General features: G+C 41.0%; 1 protein-coding gene across 1 annotated transcript; it reads left to right on the top strand.

The window, feature by feature from the left end:
* The first annotated feature begins 288 nt into the window (after positions 1-288).
* LOC137599645 (myosin-9-like) lies at positions 289-23,170 on the top strand. The gene is made up of 43 exons (XM_068320606.1): positions 289-430; positions 4,614-4,804; positions 4,916-5,056; positions 5,189-5,345; positions 5,569-5,596; positions 5,779-5,872; positions 6,176-6,196; positions 7,364-7,456; positions 7,655-7,718; positions 7,997-8,095; positions 8,197-8,340; positions 8,756-8,851; positions 8,973-9,049; positions 9,210-9,404; positions 9,731-9,904; positions 10,123-10,296; positions 10,983-11,097; positions 11,464-11,654; positions 11,914-12,035; positions 12,179-12,248; positions 12,340-12,500; positions 12,606-12,714; positions 13,203-13,334; positions 13,465-13,671; positions 13,782-13,919; positions 14,027-14,150; positions 14,778-14,949; positions 15,178-15,390; positions 15,798-15,942; positions 16,028-16,234; positions 16,408-16,512; positions 16,870-17,022; positions 17,409-17,657; positions 17,832-18,044; positions 18,175-18,387; positions 18,467-18,628; positions 18,940-19,068; positions 19,222-19,310; positions 19,511-19,634; positions 19,891-20,099; positions 21,004-21,112; positions 21,584-21,756; positions 22,144-23,170. The coding sequence occupies exons 2-43, from the start codon at positions 4,619-4,621 to the stop codon at positions 22,247-22,249; spliced, it is 5,883 nt and encodes a 1,960-aa protein (XP_068176707.1). The 5' UTR covers positions 289-430; positions 4,614-4,618; the 3' UTR covers positions 22,250-23,170.
* Positions 23,171-23,910: the final 740 nt, after the last annotated feature.

A 23,910-nucleotide genomic window follows, 5' to 3' on the forward strand; every position in this document is an offset into this window, starting at 1 on the left:
AAGTCGACTTGGGTCACAAACACCACTTCAAACATATATTTGTGGGCTCCATGCAGATATCTAAACAGAATAATTTCTGCAATTCTGTAATCCTGATACGTCTGTTTATATTTGAGAAAGTTTCTGTTTTATCTAGGAAATGTCAGAAAGGTTAAGTTATTAATCGTGGAGCTCCTGAACGCAGCACGGGTGGGCGGAGCTTCGGTACTACCTGTGAAAGATAAAGGTGGGCGGAGTAAAAGGTGCAGCGCCTTTTCCCCACCCCATCAGCAGAACCTCTGAAGCGAGACAGCGAGGGAGAAGGTGAGGCAGGCGGCGGAGGGGGAAGACGTCATCAGCGGAACATTGAGCTGCCGTCGACTGTTCTTAAAGCACGGACTGAAACCAGAAGAACCGAGCTCACCTACAAGTGCCTGCAGCTGAAAAACAGGTGTGTTGTTGTTGTTGTTGTTGTTGTTGTTGTTTTTGAAAGTAGAGAGTTCTTTGTTACTCATCTCTGTAGCAGATTGTAATGCTGGGACTCCTCCACCTGTCAGAGTCTGGCTTAGAAAGTGCAGTTTAAGAAAGTCCAGTAAAAGTTACATATTGATTTAGTGTCATCTTTACTTTTTTGAGTTTCATCTTTAGTGTTTGCACTGAAGCTCAAGTCTTCTTTATTTACACACTTTCCACTATTAACACTGCATTATCATGATCATATTTTATTTTAGGGCGCACCCACGCAACCACTATTACTGGATACAGAATTGTCAGGCAAACATCATGCACCTATTGTTAGAAACTGTGACATGATGTAATAAAAATTGTGAGGACGCTAATGAAATTATCTGTTTAGTCTAGAAATTAAACATCTTGAGCAATTCAAAGACGAAGGCCTCTCATCTCCGCAACATTCATAATCAGAAGATTTTTTTTACATTTTTTTATTCTAAGAATGTAGAATTTTATTCTTTTTCCCACCTGTTGTTCATCTTCCACGACAATCCCCAGAGCATTTAAGATATGTAACCACTTCTTCTGACCCACAATGTCAACACATCATCATTGTTAACATCACCGGTTGCTCAACCCTCCGGGCTCTTATCAGCAGCCCGGCTGCAGATGGCAGGGCTCAGGGCCGCTGTGTGTTAGGTGAGCCATGGAAGCCTGGATGAAGGGAGGGGATTGACTGGCAGCCAAGAACAGGAGATGCTGCTGAAAGCGTGCCTGATCAGAGCACAAGTGACACAAATTAACCTGACGCATGCAGACATTAGAAATATATCTGCTGAGAAAACAAACACAGGTTGGTGAGGTAACAAGATGAGGGCATCTGGAGAGACGCTCTCTCTTCTTTTTTTTTGACATTGTTGAAATCCTTATGTGAAGGATTTTATTCTTGAATTTGCATTAAACATTTTGCTTTTTATTGTAGAAGAAAGAAAATGAAGACTCAAATAGTTAGATTTGTTTTTCTGAACCACAGAGTGTCAAAATATACTGAAGTGGAGTTTGTTCATCTTCCTGAGGAAGTTAGCCCATGGAAACCTTCAGCAGTTACATGTGTGAATGTTGCAAGTCTTGAGAGTGAGCGATGCGTTCGAATGCTCTTATTCTCACTATATGATGCTCTTAGTCATCACGGACCTGCTGCAGTTCTGCTCAAGAGTCTGAGCACATAATGAACTTAAGAGGGACACTGATGACATCTTATGCACTAATGCCTTTATCCCTCACTTGATAAACACACACTCTGGGTCCTTTTCTCTCCACACACACTATTGCACAAAGGTAAAGTAGTATCTGTATATGCAGTATCTGTATATTTGTTTTTGATTTTGATTTAGCAGATAATGCATTTGTAGAGCAGGACACACACACACACACACACACACACACATATGTCCTGCTGTTTTGTCATCATGCATCATCTAGCTGAGAGACGGTCACTATGCATGGATTGATTTGAATTTAAAGTGCACTTGAGTTGACAAATAACTTGTTTGTGTATCTTAAATTGCTGGAGTGTCATGATATTTTGTCAGCAAGGTAAGCTGAGGTGTGGACTTTATTATAATGCTGCAGAGTTCTCTCATCAACCTTTTGAATGCTATTACTCTCTGTTTAAAATATAAGATGTTCCTGATTGGGAATATCGTTAAACACATACACCTTAAATGAAGTAATTGTATTGGTGAAGTGCAGTGTGTAAGTATTTTGCATTCACACATTAGTGCCACATTGATATACGGTAGTTTAAGTCATTTGTCCTGTTTTTTTCCATACCAGCCTCATTCGGTAAGATACAAGGGGAGTGGAATCTGTGTTGGATTGTCCTTATGAGGGCATTTTAGTTCTCTCTGATGGTGTGAGGCATTGAGCCTCTTCTTCAGGGTGTGGTTGGAGATCAGTGACATTTCTAACTCTGCCCAGACTTGCTCTCGGCATTCCTCGCTGCCTTTCTGCCTGCACCCACCTTACAGCGTTTTGCACTCTAATCGAGTCCTGAAGTGCATCAAATCACTCTCGCTGTCCTGAAGGAGATGATATGGAATCAATGCACATTGTCAGTGTCTAGTACTAAACAAAGACTTGTGGTTTGGAATTTGTGAAATGCTGCTGGCGAGGATGTGTGTAAAGCAAAGGGCTGAGTGTCACTGTAGAAATCAGTCAGTGTGACTAATTATTTTGTCTGACTTGTCTGTGCTGAGCCTTGGGTCATGTCTATGCGGGCAAGGCTTCATATTCAAAATGATTGAAATTATGGGATGTTTCCTCTGACCGGTAATGAACATATGCATGGTTCCCTACTCTAGGGAGGACATCATTTCATTGTAGGTTGACGGGTTTTGTTTTGGTTTTTTTGGTTTATCACAGAACACCAGTTTGTCAGAAAGTGCATTAAACAAGCTGCAAGTATCGTGTGAGAAACCCAAACGTTTGGATGCTCTTGATGACATCATTAACACTGCCCAGCTCACAATGCACTGTATGTACGAGGTGTTGATGGCAATTTTGAAATTATGAAGGAGTTTCAGACAGTTATTCCAATGCATGGCCAAACCACTGGTCATGAGATGTTTGTTCAGCTGAGTGAAGCCGGTTTTCCATGGAAGAGGTTTGTTGGAATAACAACTGATGGAGCGCCATTAATCAGAGACAAATGCTCTGCGCTGCATTTATCCATCAGCTGATCCTTTACATTAAATGCCTGAGGTTTGACAATGTAATGTCTGTCTTGTAAAACGCATCAACCGTATCAGGCCCAGAGGCTTAAAGCACTGGCAGTTCTGTGCTTTTTATGTTGTTGTTTTTTAGAGGAAATTGAGTCAGAAATTGAGTGATTCAAAGGGGCTCCTGAACTTAGCAGCTTTGCAGATTTCAAGACCCCTCAAAGCCAGTTTTCAAAATTCTTTACACCCTTTCCCCTTTGATGTGCAGCATGCCCCTCCTGAACCGACATGTAGTGCAACTCTGACCTCAAAGCCAAGTTCAGGGAGGTGAGTGGAAAAGAAGACAATCTTGAGCAATTTTTTGAGAGAATTGACCCCCCAGCTTTCCTGGGTTAGAGAAATGTCTCTGCTGCTTCTTCCCTCAAACCAAATATAGCTCAGCTATGTGAGAAAAAATGCTGCCAGGTCTTTGGCAGGAAGTAGTAGGTAAGAGAAGAAATGTTCATGTTCTTCAATGTTGAATTCACGCTCAGGCCAGTTCATATTTACAAATGCAAGAACAGTTAGTAAAAAATTTTACCAAAGTTTTTTTGGGTAATACCTGATGAGGCCCAGCCTCACCCAGACTGTGCCTCCTGTGGTCCCCAGGTAATCTGAGTCTGAGACCCTCATTTTATTTCTGCCCAAGCTTTGTAGACATTATCCATAATGTTGGAACCAAAAATGTTGTAATTCCTGTTATCATGTGACAAGGCTGCCCCAAATGATTATTCTGATTGTCGACTAATCGGCTCATACATAAATTGAATGTACAAACATACACCTTATTGCACCAGCATGAAGCTGCTCTTACATAACCATCATTAGTTTTCAGATTGAAGTATTTAACTCTCTGGTTACACTAATATTAGCAGCTAACTAGCCAGTTAGCCACGAGATAACGGTCCCTCTTCATTTTTGTCACAAGCCACAACGTGCTTCCTTTTCTGGTGCTCGTGCATCACAGTTTGTGCTGCCGTGGAAAGGCAAGTTCTGTCTTGCAGATGCTGCGTTGCAGAACTTTTCTCTTGTTTTCTTTAAAATGCTTCCACAGATTACATCTCCACAGCTACCAGAGCCCGTCTGGTAGAACTTTGGGTGACAATTCAAAGCTGACCCCGATTACCACTGATGTGTACATGTGTCATATAGAGAAAGGCAGAAGCAGCAGTTTGGAGAGAGAAACAAAGGATGTTTTTTTTTTAAATGACACATCGACTATTAGTTGTTTACGATTTTAATAGTCGACATAATCGTGACTAATCCACTAATCATGGCAGCCCTATCATGTAATGTAATGGATCATTAACATAATATAACGGAGAGTTCCTTGGGGCTATGCACCCCTGAAAATCTTTTCCTCCAAAGCCGTACCATTACTCTTTGAATAGCCATAAAATGCTGCCTTGCTCTGTCCTTCAGCTACCATGACTGACGCAGACAAGTTCCTGTACGGGGACCGAAGTGGAGGGAGTGACCCCCTTGCACAGGCCGACTGGGCCACCAAAAAGTTGGTGTGGGTCCCCTCTGAGAAGTTCGGCTTTGAGGCTGGCTCCATCAAGGAGGAGCATGGAGACGAGTGTGTGGTGGAGCTGGCGGACTCTGGCAAGAAGGTGAAAAATGAATGTGTGGTGATTGTCTTGAACAAAATGATTTCCTCCAAGCAGTAAGGTCATGTGGCAGGAGACTCATCCGCTACGGGCGCGGCCTTTTTTACATCTCAGGTGAAAGTTAACAAGGACGACATCCAGAAGATGAACCCACCCAAGTTCAGTAAGGTGGAGGACATGGCGGAGCTCACCTGTCTGAACGAGGCGTCTGTGCTTCACAACCTGAAGGAGAGATACTACTCTGGACTCATCTATGTGAGTTATGATGGATACATGATTCTACCTGATGACAGCATCACTCTGCAGTCACAGGGAATCAGATGTTGTAGATGATATGGATTACTGTGTTATTAAACCCCATTTTAAACTCTGTTCTAACTTGTGCAGACATACTCTGGTCTCTTCTGTGTGGTGGTCAACCCATACAAGTATCTGCCCATCTACACTGAGGAGATAGTCAACATGTACAAGGGAAAGAAGAGGCATGAGATGCCTCCTCACATCTATGCCATCACAGACACGGCCTACAGGAGCATGATGCAGGGTGCCACACTTTCATTTAAAAAAAAAAAAAAAAAAGGATCCATATTATTTTGTTTTTAGCTTCTGTTCTTGTCCTGCTACAAGTTATTTCTCATCAGTTTTAACAAAATGACTTTGGCGGGAGTATATCAGGAAATAATGAAGATTTTGAATTCACCAACAAAGATTAATAAATCGTATGAGCTGAGAATATCCATGAATTTGATCTTTCTTCTTCCCCTCAGATCGTGAGGACCAGTCCATCCTCTGCACGTACGTCACTCTTTCCAGAAGTCTTTATTCTAGCACATAGTCTTTTAGGATTTAGCTGTAGGATCAAGGACTAGAGACTTAATATATACTTTATAACCATCTAATAATCTTAGGTTTTGATCAGTTTAGTCATTACCCTAACATGTCTGATTGGAGCTGTGCTGTATTGTCTTTTTCTACAGTGGAGAATCAGGAGCAGGGAAGACCGAAAATACCAAGAAAGTCATTCAGTTTCTTGCTCATGTTGCCTCATCTTTTAAGTCCAAGAAAGATCAGGTCAGTCAAACTTTTTTTCAGTCATCTTTTCTTTCTCATTCTCTCCGACTGGTTTTGAAAACACCCTGATAGAAAGTCTCTTTTCGCGATCTTACAAAATCTACGACAACAAGTGGTGCAGCTTTTGACTTTGCGTCGCCTTCATAGGCCTCAATGTATCTGCCGCACATCCCTGTGTATTCTACTCATTTTCCTTGTGTTCAAGTTGTTTAGTAAGGCTTACATGAGAGGTTTATATAGTTTTATGATGATACTAAATACTTCTAATACTTCTTCTCTTTTTTTTTACCTTTTCTCCATCAGGGCACCGCCGTTCTGTCACACGTGAGTTCATCCCTGAGTCCATTCTCATGGTGTCTGACCGTTGATACTAATGCACTACTCTCTTCATTGCTGTTTTAATTTCCTTGTTGAGAAATGGACAATAATATTTGAATAAATTTCATATCTGCATGTCGAATTGGATGCTAATCCAAAAGTTATATAGCTTATCTTATAATCAGAACTGCAAACAGGAGGAGACCGTGAGCCTCAGTCTATCCGAAGTGAAAAAATCTGCCTAGCATTATCAGTACTTAAAGATAGGCACCGTGTCCTAGTAAATGACAATGACAACAGTTAAACTGTGGAAAAACCACTCTAGCACATTTCCCTTGATCCATCAAAGCTAACTCCCTGCTAACTTTAGTTTTAGTGTTGAGATATGAAAGTGTTACTCAAACTCCTAGAGGCAGATTTCCTGAGATGTCACATTTTCTCAGTGAAGTTATGGCAAATGTCCATCATTAGTTTAGATAATCCTTGAGTAAACATTTCTAAATATAAATTTTTAATACAGACTAAAGCGTCTGACATGGATTTAGAAGATAAATAAATTTGTTTGCTCAGCAGCTGTTTGAGTAATAAGCTTTACCTGAGGTTTGTCTCAGACGCCGAAACACATCTAAAACTTTTATGAGCTGCATTAGCTTGTCTTACTCCACCCAGCTGTCATTTGTTTTCTCAGCCTGTTTCTGTCTTTATGGGGTTTTTTTGTATTGTAATGTAGAGTAACCTGATAAGAGTGTCAGAATTCACTCCTGCATTTCCTTTGGGGGATCTTGGCTAACCAACCTGTGTGCTTTTTGTGGCGTCTTTTGTTCCTGCATGGACACAGGGGGTTAAGAGAGTTTTGTCCTGGAAGTTACATGTTGCTCTGTGGAAACTTGTGTTGGAATGTACAATGATTCAGTTTTTGTAGGCGCACGTATAAGTGTGTGCAATGCTAAAATACCTCGAGGTAAATCTTTTGAAATTGTAGCCTAAACTATTTTTTAATACGCTGAACATGTTGTTGCACATGATTGCATCCACTAATGAAAGATCTGCAGCACCACAAGGAAATGCATGATTTAAAGTTGGGCTGGTTTGAGTAACGTCTGGTACAGTGTTCTGTTGAGCTGTTGTTCTGGTCCAGAGTGGGTTGTAGTGATAATGCTGTGTCTTTGTCAGGGGGAACTGGAGAAACAGCTGCTGCAGGCAAACCCCATCCTGGAAGCCTTTGGCAATGCAAAGACTGTCAAGAACGACAACTCATCAAGATTTGTAAGAATTACATTAAGTCCTGAAAACTACCAGTCAATATAAAGGTGGAATAAATGCACTTATTCCGTATTTGTGTATTGCTAAATGCACAAATACAGAAAAAGCTGGTTGAGTAAAGATCCTTTTTAACCATAATAATGTTGTAATTTGGAGATATAGTCAACAAAATGATTGGATTTTTTTTTTTTTCTCTTGTAGGGAAAATTCATCCGGATCAACTTTGACGTTAATGGATACATTGTTGGAGCCAACATTGAAACCTGCATCCTTTTAGAATCTCAGTCATTCCTATTTAAAATTCTTGTACACACATTACTGTCTCTGAGCCAAAAAATACACTTTCTCCAAGCAGTCAACAAAATTAACATCATCATCAATTAATTTGTGATATCTGTCTCAATATCCTTGTTAAACTATATTTGCAATGTAAACCTAAAATTTGCAATTTTAACCATCAACCATCTTCGCTGATGCACTACAGATGTTGTCGTGCAGCGTTTGCTTTTGCATTTGTCCGTCCTTGACTGAAAAATTTTTCAGATCTGCTGGAAAAATCTCGAGCCATCCGACAGGCTAAAGAAGAGAGGAGTTTCCACATCTTCTACTACATGCTGACGGGAGCGGGCGACAAACTGCGCTGTGAGACTTAACTCAATCCAGGATGTAAATGATAGTCAACCTTTCTTAAAACCCAAACATCCCATCCATGGTTTGTCCTCTTCTCTTTTTTCACGATCTAGCTGAGTTGTGTCTGGAGGATTACAGCAAGTACCGCTTCCTGTCCTGGGGAAACGTGACCATTCCAGGCCAGCAGGACAAGGACATGTTCACAGAGACCGTTGAGGCCTTTAAGATCATGAGCATCCCAGAGGAGGAGAGAATCGGTACCTGTTTTCTTGTTTGTTGTCAGTTTGTTTGCAACTAAAGGGTTGAGGCCTAACGTTAGGGTTAAGGAATGGATTATTCTTTTTTTTCTGTCTACCATTATTTTTTAGTGTTCTGTTTTACTCAACAATATTCAGTTGCATTTTTCTTAATGTTACAAAATCTAGTTTACTATAATACAAAACACAACTATGAGAAAAGCATCGTGTCTGCAGACTTGAAGTGGAATCAGAAAGTTGTTGCTAACCCTAAACTTTTATATATTTCTGCTGCGTTTGTTAGTAGTTATTATTGTTATTCTGCTTTAACTAAAGCTTAAAAAAAACATTTATGCTTTATAAATACTTGGCACATTGGTCATCAGCATGGGGTTGTTTTCCCAGCACACAGTGACCCCTTCTGTTTGCTTTTCAGGTCTGTTGAAAGTGGTTTCAGCTGTTCTACAATTGGGAAACATGAGTTTCAAGAAGGAGCGTCACTCTGACCAAGCCTCAATGCCTGATGACACTGGTACTTATAATTAACTAGACACATCCTTTCCTCTGTGCACTCTGTCGTTTGTTTGCTCAAAACATCCAAGTTTGTCAAACTTCACATCCGTCAACATAACCTGGCTTGTTTTACCACTCAGCTGCTCAGAAAGTGTGTCACCTGCTGGGCATAAATTTGACTGAATTCACGCGAGCCATCCTGTCTCCCAGAATCAAGGTCTGCATCTCAATCCTGACTTTAACATTCCTTGAAATTCAAAACAGGAAATGTTTCATTGCTATCGCCTGATGCAGATTTCTGTCTCTTTGTCTGGAACTTGATGCATTGTCCACACATGAAGGCACTTTATTGATGCTTGGACTTTTTCTTCTTGCAGGTTGGTAGGGACTATGTCCAGAAGGCCCAGACCCAGGAACAGGCGGAGTTTGCTGTGGAAGCTTTGGCGAAAGCCTCTTACGAGAGGATGTTCCGCTGGTTGGTCCAGAGGATCAACAAGGCCCTCGACAAGACCAAGAGGCAGGGAGCATCCTTCATCGGCATCCTCGATATTGCTGGATTTGAGATATTTGAGGTGAGGGATTGTGTGATGTCAGAGTTATTAACTCTGAGGAGCATCTTTGATTCAATCAAGTCTTATCCAAAGTCACACTCTATAATAAAAATTTGAATTTGATGGATGCATATTTTGGATCTTGTATCCAGAATAAAATGAGAACACATGTTTAGATACCAGCCAACTAAATGTGTCAAAGCAAAAGAGAATCAGCTAAAAGTAACTAATGAGAAAACTACGACAAGTACGTGTTTGTAAGAAATTATTTATAATGCAGTTTTAGAAAAGAAATTGATATTCCAAACTGGTAATTAATGGTTTTTCCTAATTCTTTACCTCTACAGTTGAACTCATTTGAGCAGCTGTGCATCAATTTCACCAATGAGAAGCTGCAGCAGCTCTTCAACCACACCATGTTCATCCTGGAGCAGGAGGAGTACCAGAGGGAGGGCATCGAGTGGAATTTCATCGACTTCGGCCTCGACCTTCAACCCTGCATTGATCTCATTGAAAAACATGTAATGTCTCCCAGTTAAAAATAAAAGTCATAATCTGTCTCAAATTGGAGAATACATAGAAGTATTGGTTAAAGATTCCTGCAGAAGCCACTGTTAGCAATTCATGCAGGAAGGAAATTATATAGTGCATGCAATACTGACACATTTCAATGTTCATGGCTATTAAGCCAGCCAGGATTCCTTTTGAATTTGAATGTGTTTTTTTTCCACCATCACAGGCCAGTCCTCCGGGGATCTTGGCTCTGCTAGATGAAGAGTGCTGGTTTCCAAAAGCCACAGACAAGACCTTTGTTGATAAAGTGATTCAGGAGCAGGGAACCCACCCCAAGTTCCAGAAACCCAAGAAAATCAACGATGATGCTGATTTCTGCGTTATTCACTATGCTGGAAAGGTGATTGATGAAGACTTCCAAGTTTTCCTGCTTTTTTAACATAAATGGAATGTAGTGCAAATTCCTACACACCAACTACGAAACCTCCTCCTCTGTGCAATCCAGGTGTTGTGTGTGCTCAATGAAGGAACTGTCAGTTCATCATGTATTCCTGTAGAGGGTGTATGGAGTAAATTGTCCTCTCATCTAAAGTAATCCAGCAACACAGTGGTGGAAAAAAGTAGAAAAATGGAGTTGCACACTAGTTGCATACTATGTGAAAGCAGTGACTATACCACAGTAGAACAATACACTGACACCTGCAAAAGAAGCTTAAAATACCTGAAGTAGCAACACTTGTGAGGAACGTATGTCATTTACATCAAATTATGAATGAAGACTTTTGATTCTCCAGTTGATGAAATTAACATAAGCATCAAAACCTGCGTTTAGTTTCTATAAAAGCAACAATATGTTCAGGTGGTTGCATAGATTTTATGAAAACATTAGTCACAAACAGTGACTACATCTAAATGATTCAGTCCATATAAATTCATATGAATACAGTGAAGTCCATTACCCTCTTGTGGTAGTCAGTGTGTGTGTGTGTGTGTGTGTGTGTGTGTGTGTGTGTATCAAGATGTGACTTTGCAGTTGTTTAGTTGTGGCATCCTTAACTTTTCAGTTCTTCTATTTCTGTGATGCAGGTGGATTACAAAGCGGACAAATGGCTGATGAAAAATATGGATCCGCTGAATGAGTGTGTGGCGAGTCTTATCAACCAGTCTGGGGACAAATTCACTGCCGACCTGTGGAAAGACAGTAAGTGCAATAACTGAATGGTCCAAGCTGTAGATTCTGTAAACTTGATGCTTACGGTATTCAGAAATGCTTGTTCATGGTTTTATTTTTCTCTGCAGCTTATTTATTGCATTAAATGACTTATTTTTAATGTGTCACCTTTTTAAAAATACTTGAATAGCCAGAAAGTTTTAAATACTGAAATACACTGAAATAAACACAAAAGCGGTAATATATCGAGGGTCAAGACCTGCGGGTGTTCAGTCATAGAATCTGCAGTGAGGACAGCTGAATAGTAATTTGTCATCTACATGGGAAAGATGTTACATAACAAAATTGTTCATTGTGACACATAACATAAGAGGTCCTTCCTCCTCCTCCTCACAGTGAACCGTATTGTCGGCATGGATAAGGTGCCAGGAATGTCGGAGTCCTCCATGGGTATGTTTAAAGGACGGAAGGGAATGTTCCGGACCGTGGGTCAGCTGTACAAGGAGCAGCTGGGCAACCTGATGACGACGCTCAGGAACACCAACCCCAACTTTGTCCGCTGCATCATTCCCAACCATGAGAAGAAGGTAATCAAACACCTGAATTTCTGAACACGTTGTTCTGCTTCACTTGGCATGTATGGATCCACCGTTAAAAGAATAATTACACATTTTAGTCCTGATGCATCATTTATTAAAGTATACGAGCTTGCATAAACAGACTAATATATAGAGCCTAATATATAGAGCCAATTGCAGGCAGCACATATAGCCATTGATCCTTAGATCAAACAAATACCAGTGAACACATAAAAAAGGGTTTTGTGGTTTGCTTTGTTTTCTTCAGGCAGGTAAACTGGAGGCCCACTTGGTCCTCGACCAGCTGAGGTGTAACGGGGTCCTTGAGGGGATTCGCATTTGCAGACAGGGCTTCCCCAATCGTATCGTCTTCCAAGAGTTCAGACAGAGGTAACATACAATTCCATTCGTGAAAACTTTTTTCTTTTTTTCTTCATATTAGCCCCTTTTTAGAGAAATCATCCCCCAAACAGAAATATATTTATTCAGAAAGAACTGGGCTTCTGTATTTGATCTCTGCTCGTCTCTCTCAGGTATGAAATCCTCACTCCTAATGCCATCCCCAAAGGCTTTATGGATGGTAAACAAGCCTGTGAGCTCATGGTAAGAACAGGAAATCTAGGAAATATAGTGAGCAGTGTATCAGATGAAGAAACAAGTTCATATCACTGAGTCACGTCCTTCTTCATATCAGATTAGGGCCCTGGAGCTGGACCCGAACCTGTACCGCATTGGTCAGAGTAAAGTGTTCTTCAGAGCTGGGGTCCTGGCCCACCTGGAGGAGGAGCGAGACCTGAAGATTACCGATGTGATCATCAGCTTCCAGGCCTGGTGCAGAGGATATCTGGCCCGCAAGTATGAACAACTAACTTGAGCGACACGTTGGCAAACATCACACTGTCTCATGTGGCCTGAGAACACAGTTCAGTTAAAATATGTTATTTACTTTTGTTGCTCTAGAGCGTTTACTAAGAGACAGCAGCAGCTGACCGCCATGAAAGTTATCCAGAGGAACTGCGTTGCGTACCTCAAACTCAGAAACTGGCAGTGGTGGAGACTTTTCACTAAGGTATGAGATGAATGGAAGAAGGGAGTGTTGCTTCCACCATCCAGACAAGTGGAGAAAGTGAAAGGAAGTCCTCCCCCTTTCCTCAAATTTCAAAATAAAGGTCCTGACATAGCGTCATCTTCACTATTAAACACGCCTTCCTTGCTTCATGTACCGGTAAGGTACCAATCGCGTTCGAAGTTCTCTTTCAGCATTGGCTTCAGTATTTCACTGACGGTACCGATGCCGTTGGCACGGGGAGCCTGAGACCCATCCTAAAAAATAATGATAATATCAAAAATAGACAGGTGAAAAGTGTGTCCTTTTTATTTTAAGGGTAGCATTCACATCAGCAATTATTATTACTATAATATGATGGTAGTATATTTTTGCTCAATCTTGTTTCTCATGAGCCCAAATATCACAATTTTTTTTAACACTTTTTTTAATTTTAATGATACCGAGTAAATCTTGGTTTGTTTGTTTGTTTGTTTGTTTTTTTCATCTAGGTGAAGCCGCTCCTGCAAGTCAGTCGACAGGAGGAGGAGATGCTGGCCAAAGAGGATGAGCTGGCCAAAATGAAGGAGAAACAACTACAGAGTGATGAGCAGATCAAAGAATTTGAGTCCAAGCAGCAGCAGGTAGGAGTTTTACCTGGACAAAGCTGTACAGTCAGTTTTATGTTAAAGTGGTTAGACTATTTTAAAATGTTTTTGTTTTTTTTAATGCACGAACGTCTGTATAATGCAGCTCTTGCTTTGAATCTGCCAGCTGAGCTCTGAAAAGTTAGCTCTTCAAGAGCAGCTGCAGGCAGAGACGGAGCTGTGTGCGGAGGCCGAGGAGATGAGAGCCCGTCTGGCCACCAGGAAGCAGGAGCTGGAGGAGATCCTGCACGATCTGGAGTCTCGCCTGGAGGAGGAGGAGGAGAGAGTCACGTCAATGGCGTCCGAGAGAAAGAAGATGCAGCAGAACATCACGGTCAGCCAAGTCCCGTTGGATACATGATGATGAGATGTGAAATAAATATCGGGAAATTGTTTGGAAAATGTTTTTTTACATTTTGCAATTGATTGTGTGGTTTTATTCAGGATCTGGAGCAGCAGCTGGATGAAGAGGAAGCAGCCAGACAGAAGCTCCAGATGGAGAAGGTCACCTTAGATTCCAAGCTGAAGAACCAGGACGAGCAGGTCATGATGTTGGCTGACCAGAACAACAAGCTCACCAAGGTCTCATCTGTTGTGGTCGTTTGTGGTAAAAGTGTAAATAAGATGAAAGTTTCACACATGGGACAACAAGTCATTTGTTTTCTGGTTGTTGTTTTTTTATTTTTTAGGAAAAGAAACTTATAGAGGAGAGAATTTCAGAGTTCACCACCAACTTGGCTGAGGAGGAAGAGAAGTCCAGAAGTTTGCAGAAACTCAAGAACAAACACGAAGCCATGATCACTGATTTAGAGGGCAAGTATTTCTGTTTGTTTCATCGGAGTTATGTCCCAGAGTTTTTCATATAGTTTGTTTGCTGTCGCCAAAGTTCCAAAAAGGTTTATCGTACGGGATAAAAAAAACTTCAGGATTGAATAAATTCTTGTTGAGCTCTCACTTTTTACTGTCTCTAATTTTAATAGACATGTCTCTGAGGTGGAACGATTAGCGGTCTTGTTCATTTATATATACTTTCTCTCTATTTTATGTTGTTGTTGTTTTTTTAAATCCGTGTTTTTTTTTAGTTTGATAAATGTTAAAAAGGTTAGATATGTTCTTTGTTAAGGGAACGCACAGTGCTGATGAAAATCCTACCATCATTTGTTTTTGAGATGTGAATTCCTTTTTTGCGTGAATCTCTTTTGGATTTTGTGTCAACGTGATTACCTTGTAATTTGGATTTTATGAATAAATGTGATTTTAAATTTTTTTTAAAAATTTTTAAAAAATTTCATCAAAATGGATTTCATTCACTAAAAACCATATTTGATTGTGAAATGAAGTGGTTTTTGTTTTCATGATTAGCATTTTGTTCCTTTGCAAATATTCACATTTTACATACTTAAGCTACAAATGTAACTTTCTCTGCCTCCTTGTGCTCAGATCGTCTAAGGAAGGAGGAGAAATCGCGTCAGGAGTTGGAGAAGAATCGTCGTAAACTGGAGGGAGACTCCACTGAACTCAGTGACCAGATTTCAGAACTGCAGTCTCAGATCGACGACCTCCGAGCTCAGCTGGCTAAAAAAGAGGAGGAACTCCTTGCTGCACTGGCCAGGTCACAACTAATACGAAAAAATAAATAAAAAATCCCAACTTATGCGTTAAAGTATTTTTTTAAAGTTTTTTAAGGTGTTCTAAGGGCAGCCCTGCTGGAGCAACCCTCTGTAGAGCAGATACATGTTGTCATCTGTCAGAACGTCTGTGATGATGAGACGGGTTCACTTTTGAAAGCATTCAGGACCTACATGTCAGTCTCATTGCTCCTCTTTATTTCACCTCCCAGGATCGAGGAGGAGACAGCAGCCAAGAATATGACACAGAAAAAGGTCAGAGAGCTGGAGGCCCAGAATGCCGAGCTGCTGGAAGACCTGGAGCTGGAGAAGCAGTCACGCAGTAAAGCAGAGAAGCAGCGCAGGGACCTGGCAGAAGAGCTGGAAGCCCTCAAGACCGAGCTCCTTGACACTTTGGACAGCACGGCAACACAGGAGGAGTTGAGGTAACAGATAAAGTATGATGAGATCTATCCAAAGCTGTTTCAGTCAATCCACTGGACTTCAGTTCTGAACTGAAGAAGTCTCTCGGATGAGAGACGAAACGTCTTCAAGAACTTTCTTGAAGTCCAGTGGATTGACTTAAACAGCTTTGGATAACCCTGACTTGGATAACTGAGAACCTGCACAGACGTTATAATAAGATTTACTATCAAAGATGTGAATTTTTTGTTGTTCTTTTAACTTTTTAACTTTCAAAGTCACTATTTTGTTAGGAGTTCATAATTCCTCTGAATTTCTGACCTGCTGAAGGTGCATAATCAAAGTTTTCCTGCAAAGATCTACACATGTTCTGTTTCTCTTTTCACATCTCATCCTTTGTGTTTTCAATCCCTTTGTTCCGTCATTCCAGGTCCAAGCGTGAGCTGGAGGTCGTCCAGCTGAAGAAGAATATGGAAGAGGAGGCGAGAAATCATGAGCACCAGATAGCCGAAATGAAAGAGCGACACATTCGAACGTTCGACGAGCTCAATGAACAGCTGGAACAAGTGAAAAGGGTAATGATGGAGGTGGTGAAAGAGAAGAGGTGCCAATGCTTAACAAACAAGTGAATAACACAGATAACGTGTGGCGCTTTTGTAGAGCAAAGTGTCGGTGGAGAAATCCAAGCAGGCCCTGGAAAGCGAGTGGAATGAGCTGCAGATTGAAATGAAGACTCTGACGCAAAGCAAAGAGGAATCCGAACACCGTCGTAAAAAGGCTGAAGGCCAAGTTCAGGAGCTGCAAGTCAAATTCTCAGAAAGCGAACGATCCAGGCAGGCGTTGGAGGAAAAGTCGGCCAAGCTGCAGGTACAGAATTGAAGTCGTTCGCAGGGTGGGCGACGGAGTGATGCTGATGATGGAGTGAAAAGAGAGCAGGCGGTTGAAAGGACGAACGTCTGTGAGGATATTTCAGTGAGGATGGATGAAGTGTTGGATTTAAGTTGCATCTGTTAATAATTGTCTCTCTATCTGGCCTGTAGTTGGACTTGGACAATTCCAATCACGCCTTGAGTGATGCGGAGTTCAATAACAGCAAAACCAGCAAAGAACTTTCTTCCGTCAACTTTCAGCTGCAAGATGCTCAGGTAACCGCTCGGGGTTTTTGTTTTTTTTTAAGCAAGAAAATGACAAGAAACATCTTTTTTTTTAAATTGCTGTTCATGTCACAACGATGTAAATATTTTGTCCTTAGTTTTTAGAGCATGCCATGTGAAGTTTATTTCTGCAGCTCTGTCATCTCGTCTCATTGTGCTAACCTCACTCGCACAACCGATGCTGAGCACGTTTTACTTGTTTCTTCTTTTCCTTTCGGCTTTTCCCTTCAGGGGTCGCCACGATGTTTATTCAGATGGACGTCTCCTATTGACCACTGGTTGTTTGCAATTTTAAAAAAAAAAGATAATCCATGTCTGACAATTTAAATGTTGGTTTCTTAACTCCAGGATCTGCTTGAAGAGGAGTCTCGTCAGAAGGTTTCCCTCTCCTGCCGCTTGAAGCAGATGGAAGATGAGCAGAATAGCCTGCGAGAGATGCTAGAGGAAGAGGAGGAGAGCAAGAAAAATGTGGAGAGGCAGGTTTCCAGTGCGCAGGGCCAGGTAGGTGCACAGTCACACAGTCACTGGTACTTATTCATCATCAGTTCCCGAAAATTGTACATTGGTCTCGTAAATGTGTCATTCGTAAAAGAATAAGTGATTCTAAAGGATTTTTATTGCTTTTTATTTTTAATGCATTCTTGTTTTTACTTCTTTGTCCTCCAAATTAAAACACAGATGATTTGTGGTAAACCAGCCCTAGACTTTATACAGTATAAACTACATGATATCCTATCTACAATAAATTATTAATTATTGGCACAGCCCAATGCATTTCTTTGCATCTACCAGCATTCTTCAGCTAAATAATGATGGACGTTCTCTCTATTATGGCATTGATTCATTCAATAGGAGTCAACTCTTCTCTTACTTATCCTTGTCTTCAGCTGGCAGAGATGAAGAAGAAGCTGGAGCAGGAGGTCCAGTCCCTGGAGGGGGCAGAGGAGGGACGAAAGCGATATCAGAAGGAGGTGGAGAACTTGACGTTACAGCTGGAGGAGAAAGCCGCAGCAAATGACAAACTGGAAAAGACAAAAACGCGTTTACAGCAAGAGCTGGATGACCTCATCCTGGACCAGGACCACCTGAGACAGATCGTCTTCAGTCTGGAAAAGAAGCAGAAGAAGTTTGACCAGGTAGCCTGAAAACACTGTTTTGTGAGACAAACTATGTTCTCCGGGGACTTTGCTTGATTGAAAAAAGATGCAAAGAAATTGAAGGACAGAAAAAACACTGGCAGCTGTAAGGATTTATGAACGGTCATAGGAAACATTGGTCGAATACAAAACCTCTACTTTTTTTTTCTCTAGATGTTGGCCGAGGAGAAAGCGGTCTCTGCTCAGCTAGCAGAGGAGCGAGACAAGGCCGAGGCTGAGGCTCGGGATAAGGAAACGCGAATGCTGATGCTGGCCCGTGAGCTTGAGACTATGACAGACAAGAAAGATGAGCTGGACCGGATCAGTAAGACACTCAAAGCCGAGATGGAAGATCTGGTCTCCTCCAAGGATGATGTTGGCAAAAGTGTAAGGGGAAAAACTTATCTTTTTGTACAGAGAGCTGCAATAAAAAAATTTTTTTATTATGGATCACTGCCCTCTGCAAAAGTTAATTTTTCACTGCTTTAAAACGCTGATTGTGTAACTTTGTCCACAGGTTCACGAGCTGGAGAGGTCAAACCGTACCATGGGTCAACAGCTGGTGGAGATGAAGACTCAGGTGGAGGAGCTGGAAGATGAACTTCAGGCCACAGAGGACGCCAAACTGCGTCTGGAGGTCAACATGCAGGCCATGAAGGCCCAGTTTGACCGAGACCTGCAGACCAGAGACGAGCAGGGAGAGGAGAGAAGGAAACAGCTCGTCAAACAGGTTTCCGCATCATATGCATGCAAGATTGTCAAAAAAAGAAGGTTGTGTCATGGTTTGACTGGATGTCTTTTTATGTTAGTTGCGTGAGATGGAAGCGGAGATGGAGGATGAGCGCAGGCAGCGCAGTCAGGCCCTCACATCTAAGAAAAGACTGGAGATGGACCTGGGAGAGCTGGAGCTCCAGATTGACAGCGCCAACAAAGGTCATGATGAGGCCGTCAAACAGGCCAAAAGGCTCCAGGTACACACACACATACACACACATCTTCACACATACATGCAAACAACAGCAATAATAAGTGGAACCACATATGTCGTCTATTTTCAGGTATGAAGGCTTTACATAATTTGTTGTAGGAACTGCTTTAAGGATATCTTGCAGTTTTAAATATTTATTTCACTCAAATTTAATCTTTTTTATTTAATAATATTGTGTTTTGTCATATATTCTTGTATGCAACCGCAGACTGACACAATACTTGTTTGCAGTAACCAAAATCACTCAGAAACAGTCAGAATATAACTTTGGTTGTCCTCATTGATGTTCTACAGGCTCAACTGAAAGAGTTGATGAGAGAGCTGGAAGAGGCGCGTTCGTCCAGAGACGGCGCCGTCAACGACGCCAAGGATATGGAGAAGAAGATCAAGTCACTGGAAAGAGATGCCCTGAACTTCCAGGAGGTATGAAACTGATTTTCACTGGAGTAAAATCACTCTTATCATTTTGAACACGCATTGCATGTAGTACACATAGTTTACAGGTGACTGCCTCTGCAGTTCCTGCAGTATCCGGCTTAGACGTCTCAACTTACTTGTGTCTGTCTGCTCCCTCAGGAACTGGCCAATGCAGAGAGAGTCAAGAGACAGATTCAGTCGGAGAGAGATGAGCTCCACGATGAGGTCAACAGCAGCACCAGCAAGAAGTAGGAATCAGTCACGGCCATTTTTTAGAGTGCACTTCACTCTCACCCACAAATACATTTTTAGCCCAATTTTGCAGTAACAAAAGTTACTCTCACACTATCAACATCATCATATGGAACAACATACTGCCATTAAGTACAAAGTAAGCACTTGTTTCTAACCAATCACATCGCTCCTGTCTCTCGCTTGCGGTTGCCAGTTCAGCGCTGATGGAGGAGAAGAGAAAGCTGGAGTCTCGCATCGCCCAGCTGGAGGAGGAGCTGGAGGAGGAGCAGCTCAACACCGAGATGGTCAACGATCGCCTGAAGAGAAACACGATGCAGGTTAAAGGACGCACGGTGTCATAGAGTATTGATCATAGCAGCTGATAACTTGTTTGTCATAGAAAGCATTTATAGTTTGATCTAAACATTTCGAACGTCAGAATTAGTCATTCCTTTGAGAAAGGCCAATTCAGGAGGAATGAAGGCCAGAGGATCTCCACTGACGGATTTTGAAGTTGTGATTTTTGACTTCTAAACAGAAATGACTTTAAATATTCTTTACTTGATCAATTCCCCTCTTTGCTTCTGACTTCAGACGGACCAGTTGAACACAGAGCTGGCGGCGGAGCGCAGCACCAGCCAGCGACTCGAGGGAGCTCGATCCCAATTAGATCGCATGAACAAGGAACTGAAACTCAAGCTGCAGGAGCTTGAGAGTACCATCAAGTCCAAGTACAAATCCTCCATTACCAGTCTGGAGGCCAAGATAAGTCAGCTAGAGGAGCAGCTGGACGTGGAGTCCAAGTGAGTGTGACAGGATCATCGGTAGACAAACCACTTCTAACAAATTTAGATGGTGAAAAAAGGATTTCTTTTCTGGTCTCCCTTTCTGTGTTATCTTAAGTTATAGTAGATGAAATTATTCATTGAAACAATTTCCTAAATTGTAGATTTTCAATAATAAAGTCTGAGTTAAGGAATAAAGCAAACTATATTATTTATATGGTTATTTTAATACTTTTGACTGAGCTGAAGCTAGAAACATTCTGAGTCTGAGTCATCCATTCGTGTCCATGTGATGTTTCAGGACCATCTTTATGGCATTGGATTTAATTTGGCAATTTTTTTACATAACAATTGTGACAATGCAATAAACTGAAAAGATGACATTTAATGTCCAAAAGACAAAATTAACTGAAGTAACTTCTTCTTCTCCTTTCGGCTTTTCCCTTCAGGGGTCGCCACAGCCAATCAGCTGCCTCCATCTAACCCTGTCTTCTGCATCCTCTTCTCTCACACCAACTACCTTCATGTCCTCTTTCACTACATCCATAAACCTCCTCTTTGGTCTTCCTCTAGGCCTCCTGCCTGGCAGTTCAAAACTCAGCATCCTTCTACCAACATATTCACTATCTCTCCTCTGGACATGTCCAAACCATCTCAGTCTGGCCTCTCTGACTTTATCTCCAGAACCTCTAACATGTGCTGTCCCTCTGATGGACTCATTCCTGATCCTATCCTTCCTGGTCACTCCCAGAGAGAACCTCAGCATCTTCATCTCTGCTACCTCCAGCTCTGTCTCCTGTCTTTTCCTCAGTGACACTGTCTCTAGACCAAACAACATCGCTGGTCTCACCACAGTTTTGTACACCTTTCCTTTCATTTTAGCTGAAGCGCTTTTATTTCACATCATTTCTGTTGAATTCAGGGAGCGTCAGCAGGCCGCTAGGCTGGCCAGGAGGACAGAAAAGAAGCTCAAGGAGGTGATGCTACAGGTCGATGACGAGAGACGCAACGCCGACCAATACAAAGACCAAGTATGCCCCATCACTACTAATTCATTACCAGACTAATTACAGGAGAGAGTAATCCTACTTTTCGTTTGGTTCCCAATTCAATCCTTGCTGATTTGCGTGTTGCCTCTGCCAAGACCTTATATTTTGCTGTTTTGTTGCAAGTATTATATTTGTAAATGAAATAGTTTCATTCATTGTTATTATTTAGATTTCATATTGCAAGTGTACTAAAAAGAAGGTATTAATAAATATAATTTCCTGTCTTCATTTCTTATTGTTGTCCATTTCCTAGTTTAATTTCCATGTAGAAAATGTTTGTTTCCTTTTCCCTTTATTTTGTTTCTTCATTATTATTTCATTAATACGTAATATCAATAGTGTTAATGATCAATTGTTTAACATATAAGTAGTTTATGTTCAGATTAATGGTTATGATTTGAATTAAAATGACCTGCTGTTGGTCATGACGCTAAAAGAAACATCTGTCTGCAGATGGAGAAGATGAACACCCGGATGCGCCAGCTGAAGCGTCAGCTGGAGGAGTCTGAGGAGGAGGTGACACAAGCCAACGCCTCCCGCAGGAAGCTGCAGAGGGAGCTGGATGATGTCACGGAGACGGCAGACGCTATGAACCGTGAAGTCAGCACTCTAAAGAGCAAGCTCAGGTACAGGCTACTTATATTTATGAATTTTCAGAATAAGACAACAAATTGAACATTTGATATGAGTAAATAGTAAATATTTTCAGACAAGTTTCATGAAAAATACTTCATCCATGAAAAAAGTGAGCCCTGAGCAAAGTCTATCAGTGTAGCATTCTGGGATTCAGGGTTGTGGTCTTGGAGATATTTTAAGGAGCAAATGTCACTAAAACTGGACGTTACCTATATGACCTTTTTTAGATTTGCAACAGGCGTGTCTCTCAACTGAAGGAATTATGTTTTCCTTCAGTTTTGATACATAATTTGAGCCTGCATATTCAGTAATAATCTCATCTTTCCTATTTGCTTGCAGTTGTAGAGATTCATCACATTTTTTTGTTTAATTTGCAGACGTGACTTGCCTTTCAATATGCGGCGTACAATGAATCGCTCTGGCCTGGACAGCGATGAGGATGTGGACGTGCCAACCGAAGCGACTGAGCCTGCAGCAGAGTAAACAGACGAGGGCCAAAAATGAAAATATAATCCTTTAATACCCAGAGTCAATATGCATATATGGTCAACTTTTGGCCATGTGGTTATTATGAGACTTTTTCTAAGAGAATTTTTTTTCCGTCTTTCTATTTACAGTCATTTTATAGCCTTACTGTGGGGGGGTTTTCTCCATATAATGCATTCACATTTGGCCAAATAATCACATAAAACCTGTGAATGTAGTTTTTTTTTTCTATAAAGGTTTTAGACACACTCTACTTTCCTTGGTCTAGTTTTCTACATGAGTGTATCAGGAAATAATCTACTTACAAACCAGTTCATTTTATTTGTTTTGAGATTATGTGATTATTACTGTACCATTCTTTGAACAACACTGGACATTTTCATACTTTTGCACACAAAAAAAATGGGTCTTTTGGGAGTTTTAATGACGGGGTTTTTGTGGTCTTGCTTTTCAATTTTCAGAAATCTGTACTGTTATTGCATGCCATTCTTCTCACATTTACAGTATCCTCCTCATTTTAATACCTCAACCAATTTTGCACAATGCCAAGATGAATGGAACGATCACTAAAATTTTGTAGTTAAAATGCAACACTGTTGGTGAAATTGTTGAAAGATTTGTACCATCTGTGATACTTTGGTTGATGTCTCATTTCCTACTTGTTTTTACACTTTAATCCACTGGTGACGGGTTTATCATGATGTAGATCTCATACTATGTTTGGTGCTATGCTTTGCACAGTAGTGGGGGTTTCTATTACACATTATCTCCAGGAAAGTTTTACCCGCATCGAATTCTGCATATCAGTAGATCAACTTTGATAAGATAGTTGTGCATTATCAAATTAATAAATGCCATATAATGCCAATATTTTAAGGCTGTCCTAAATTTTATCAAATGCAATAAAATAAGTACTAAATGCAATGGGATTTGTGTGAGCTCTTTTTTTTTTTTTAATTGTGAAAGCCAAAGGTGTTGATGCCGTCACGATTGATAATAGCATACCAATCAAGTGAGAAACTCCAGCACGTCTCCAAGCACTTCATTACACAAAAAACATGACATGTGCAAAGGACTATTTTGTGAAATCTGAGCTCAATTCTTCCTCCACATCCACTATATTTTCTACACAGATTATAACTGAATAATATAAAAAAAAGATTAAATGAGTCTAGTTGGAGAGCAGGAATCCTTCCCCTCACCAATCTACCTAGAAAATATAACCTGCTTGGTTCAAATATTGAACAATCATTGTAGTGATTAGTTTCCACATCTTTCAAATATACTGCTGTTATCAGAGGGATCCAGTCTTGTGGTGTCATGGCTTAGTGACTTCCTTTACTGTCTTTGCTTCATAAAACATGGCAGTTATGCCTCAAGTTACTTCCCTATTACCTTGGGCAATTGTGTGGTGATAGAAAATCCAAATCAGAGCATACATCTCTGCTGAATTTCAGCTGAGAATGTCTGGGGATGTCTATCCCAACCGGACCTGACCAAAAAAGCTGAAGGAGAGGCAGGACAGAAGCACTAACATCTACGATGACATCGAGCGTTTGAGGATTCATAACCGCTCTGAGGAAAGTGTTCTGTGAAATCACACACATAAATGTGCTCTCATCTATATCAATTTCTATAAAATTATGAAACTTACTTAA

The sequence above is a fragment of the Antennarius striatus genome, chromosome 8 (assembly GCF_040054535.1).
Source record: "Antennarius striatus isolate MH-2024 chromosome 8, ASM4005453v1, whole genome shotgun sequence".
Taxonomy (NCBI): domain Eukaryota; kingdom Metazoa; phylum Chordata; class Actinopteri; order Lophiiformes; family Antennariidae; genus Antennarius; species Antennarius striatus.

What these genes read in the sequence shown, in the direction of transcription:
- LOC137599645 (XM_068320606.1), top strand. Translation starts at nt 4,619, where the DNA reads ATGACTGACGCAGACAAGTTCCTGTACGGGGACCGAAGTGGAGGGAGT. An exon ending in AAAAGTCGGCCAAGCTGCAG is followed by an intron (nt 16,235 to 16,407) that starts GTACAGAATTGA and finishes TCTGGCCTGTAG; the next exon opens with TTGGACTTGGACAATTCCAA. An exon ending in ACTCTAAAGAGCAAGCTCAG is followed by an intron (nt 21,757 to 22,143) that starts GTACAGGCTACT and finishes TTTAATTTGCAG; the next exon opens with ACGTGACTTGCCTTTCAATA.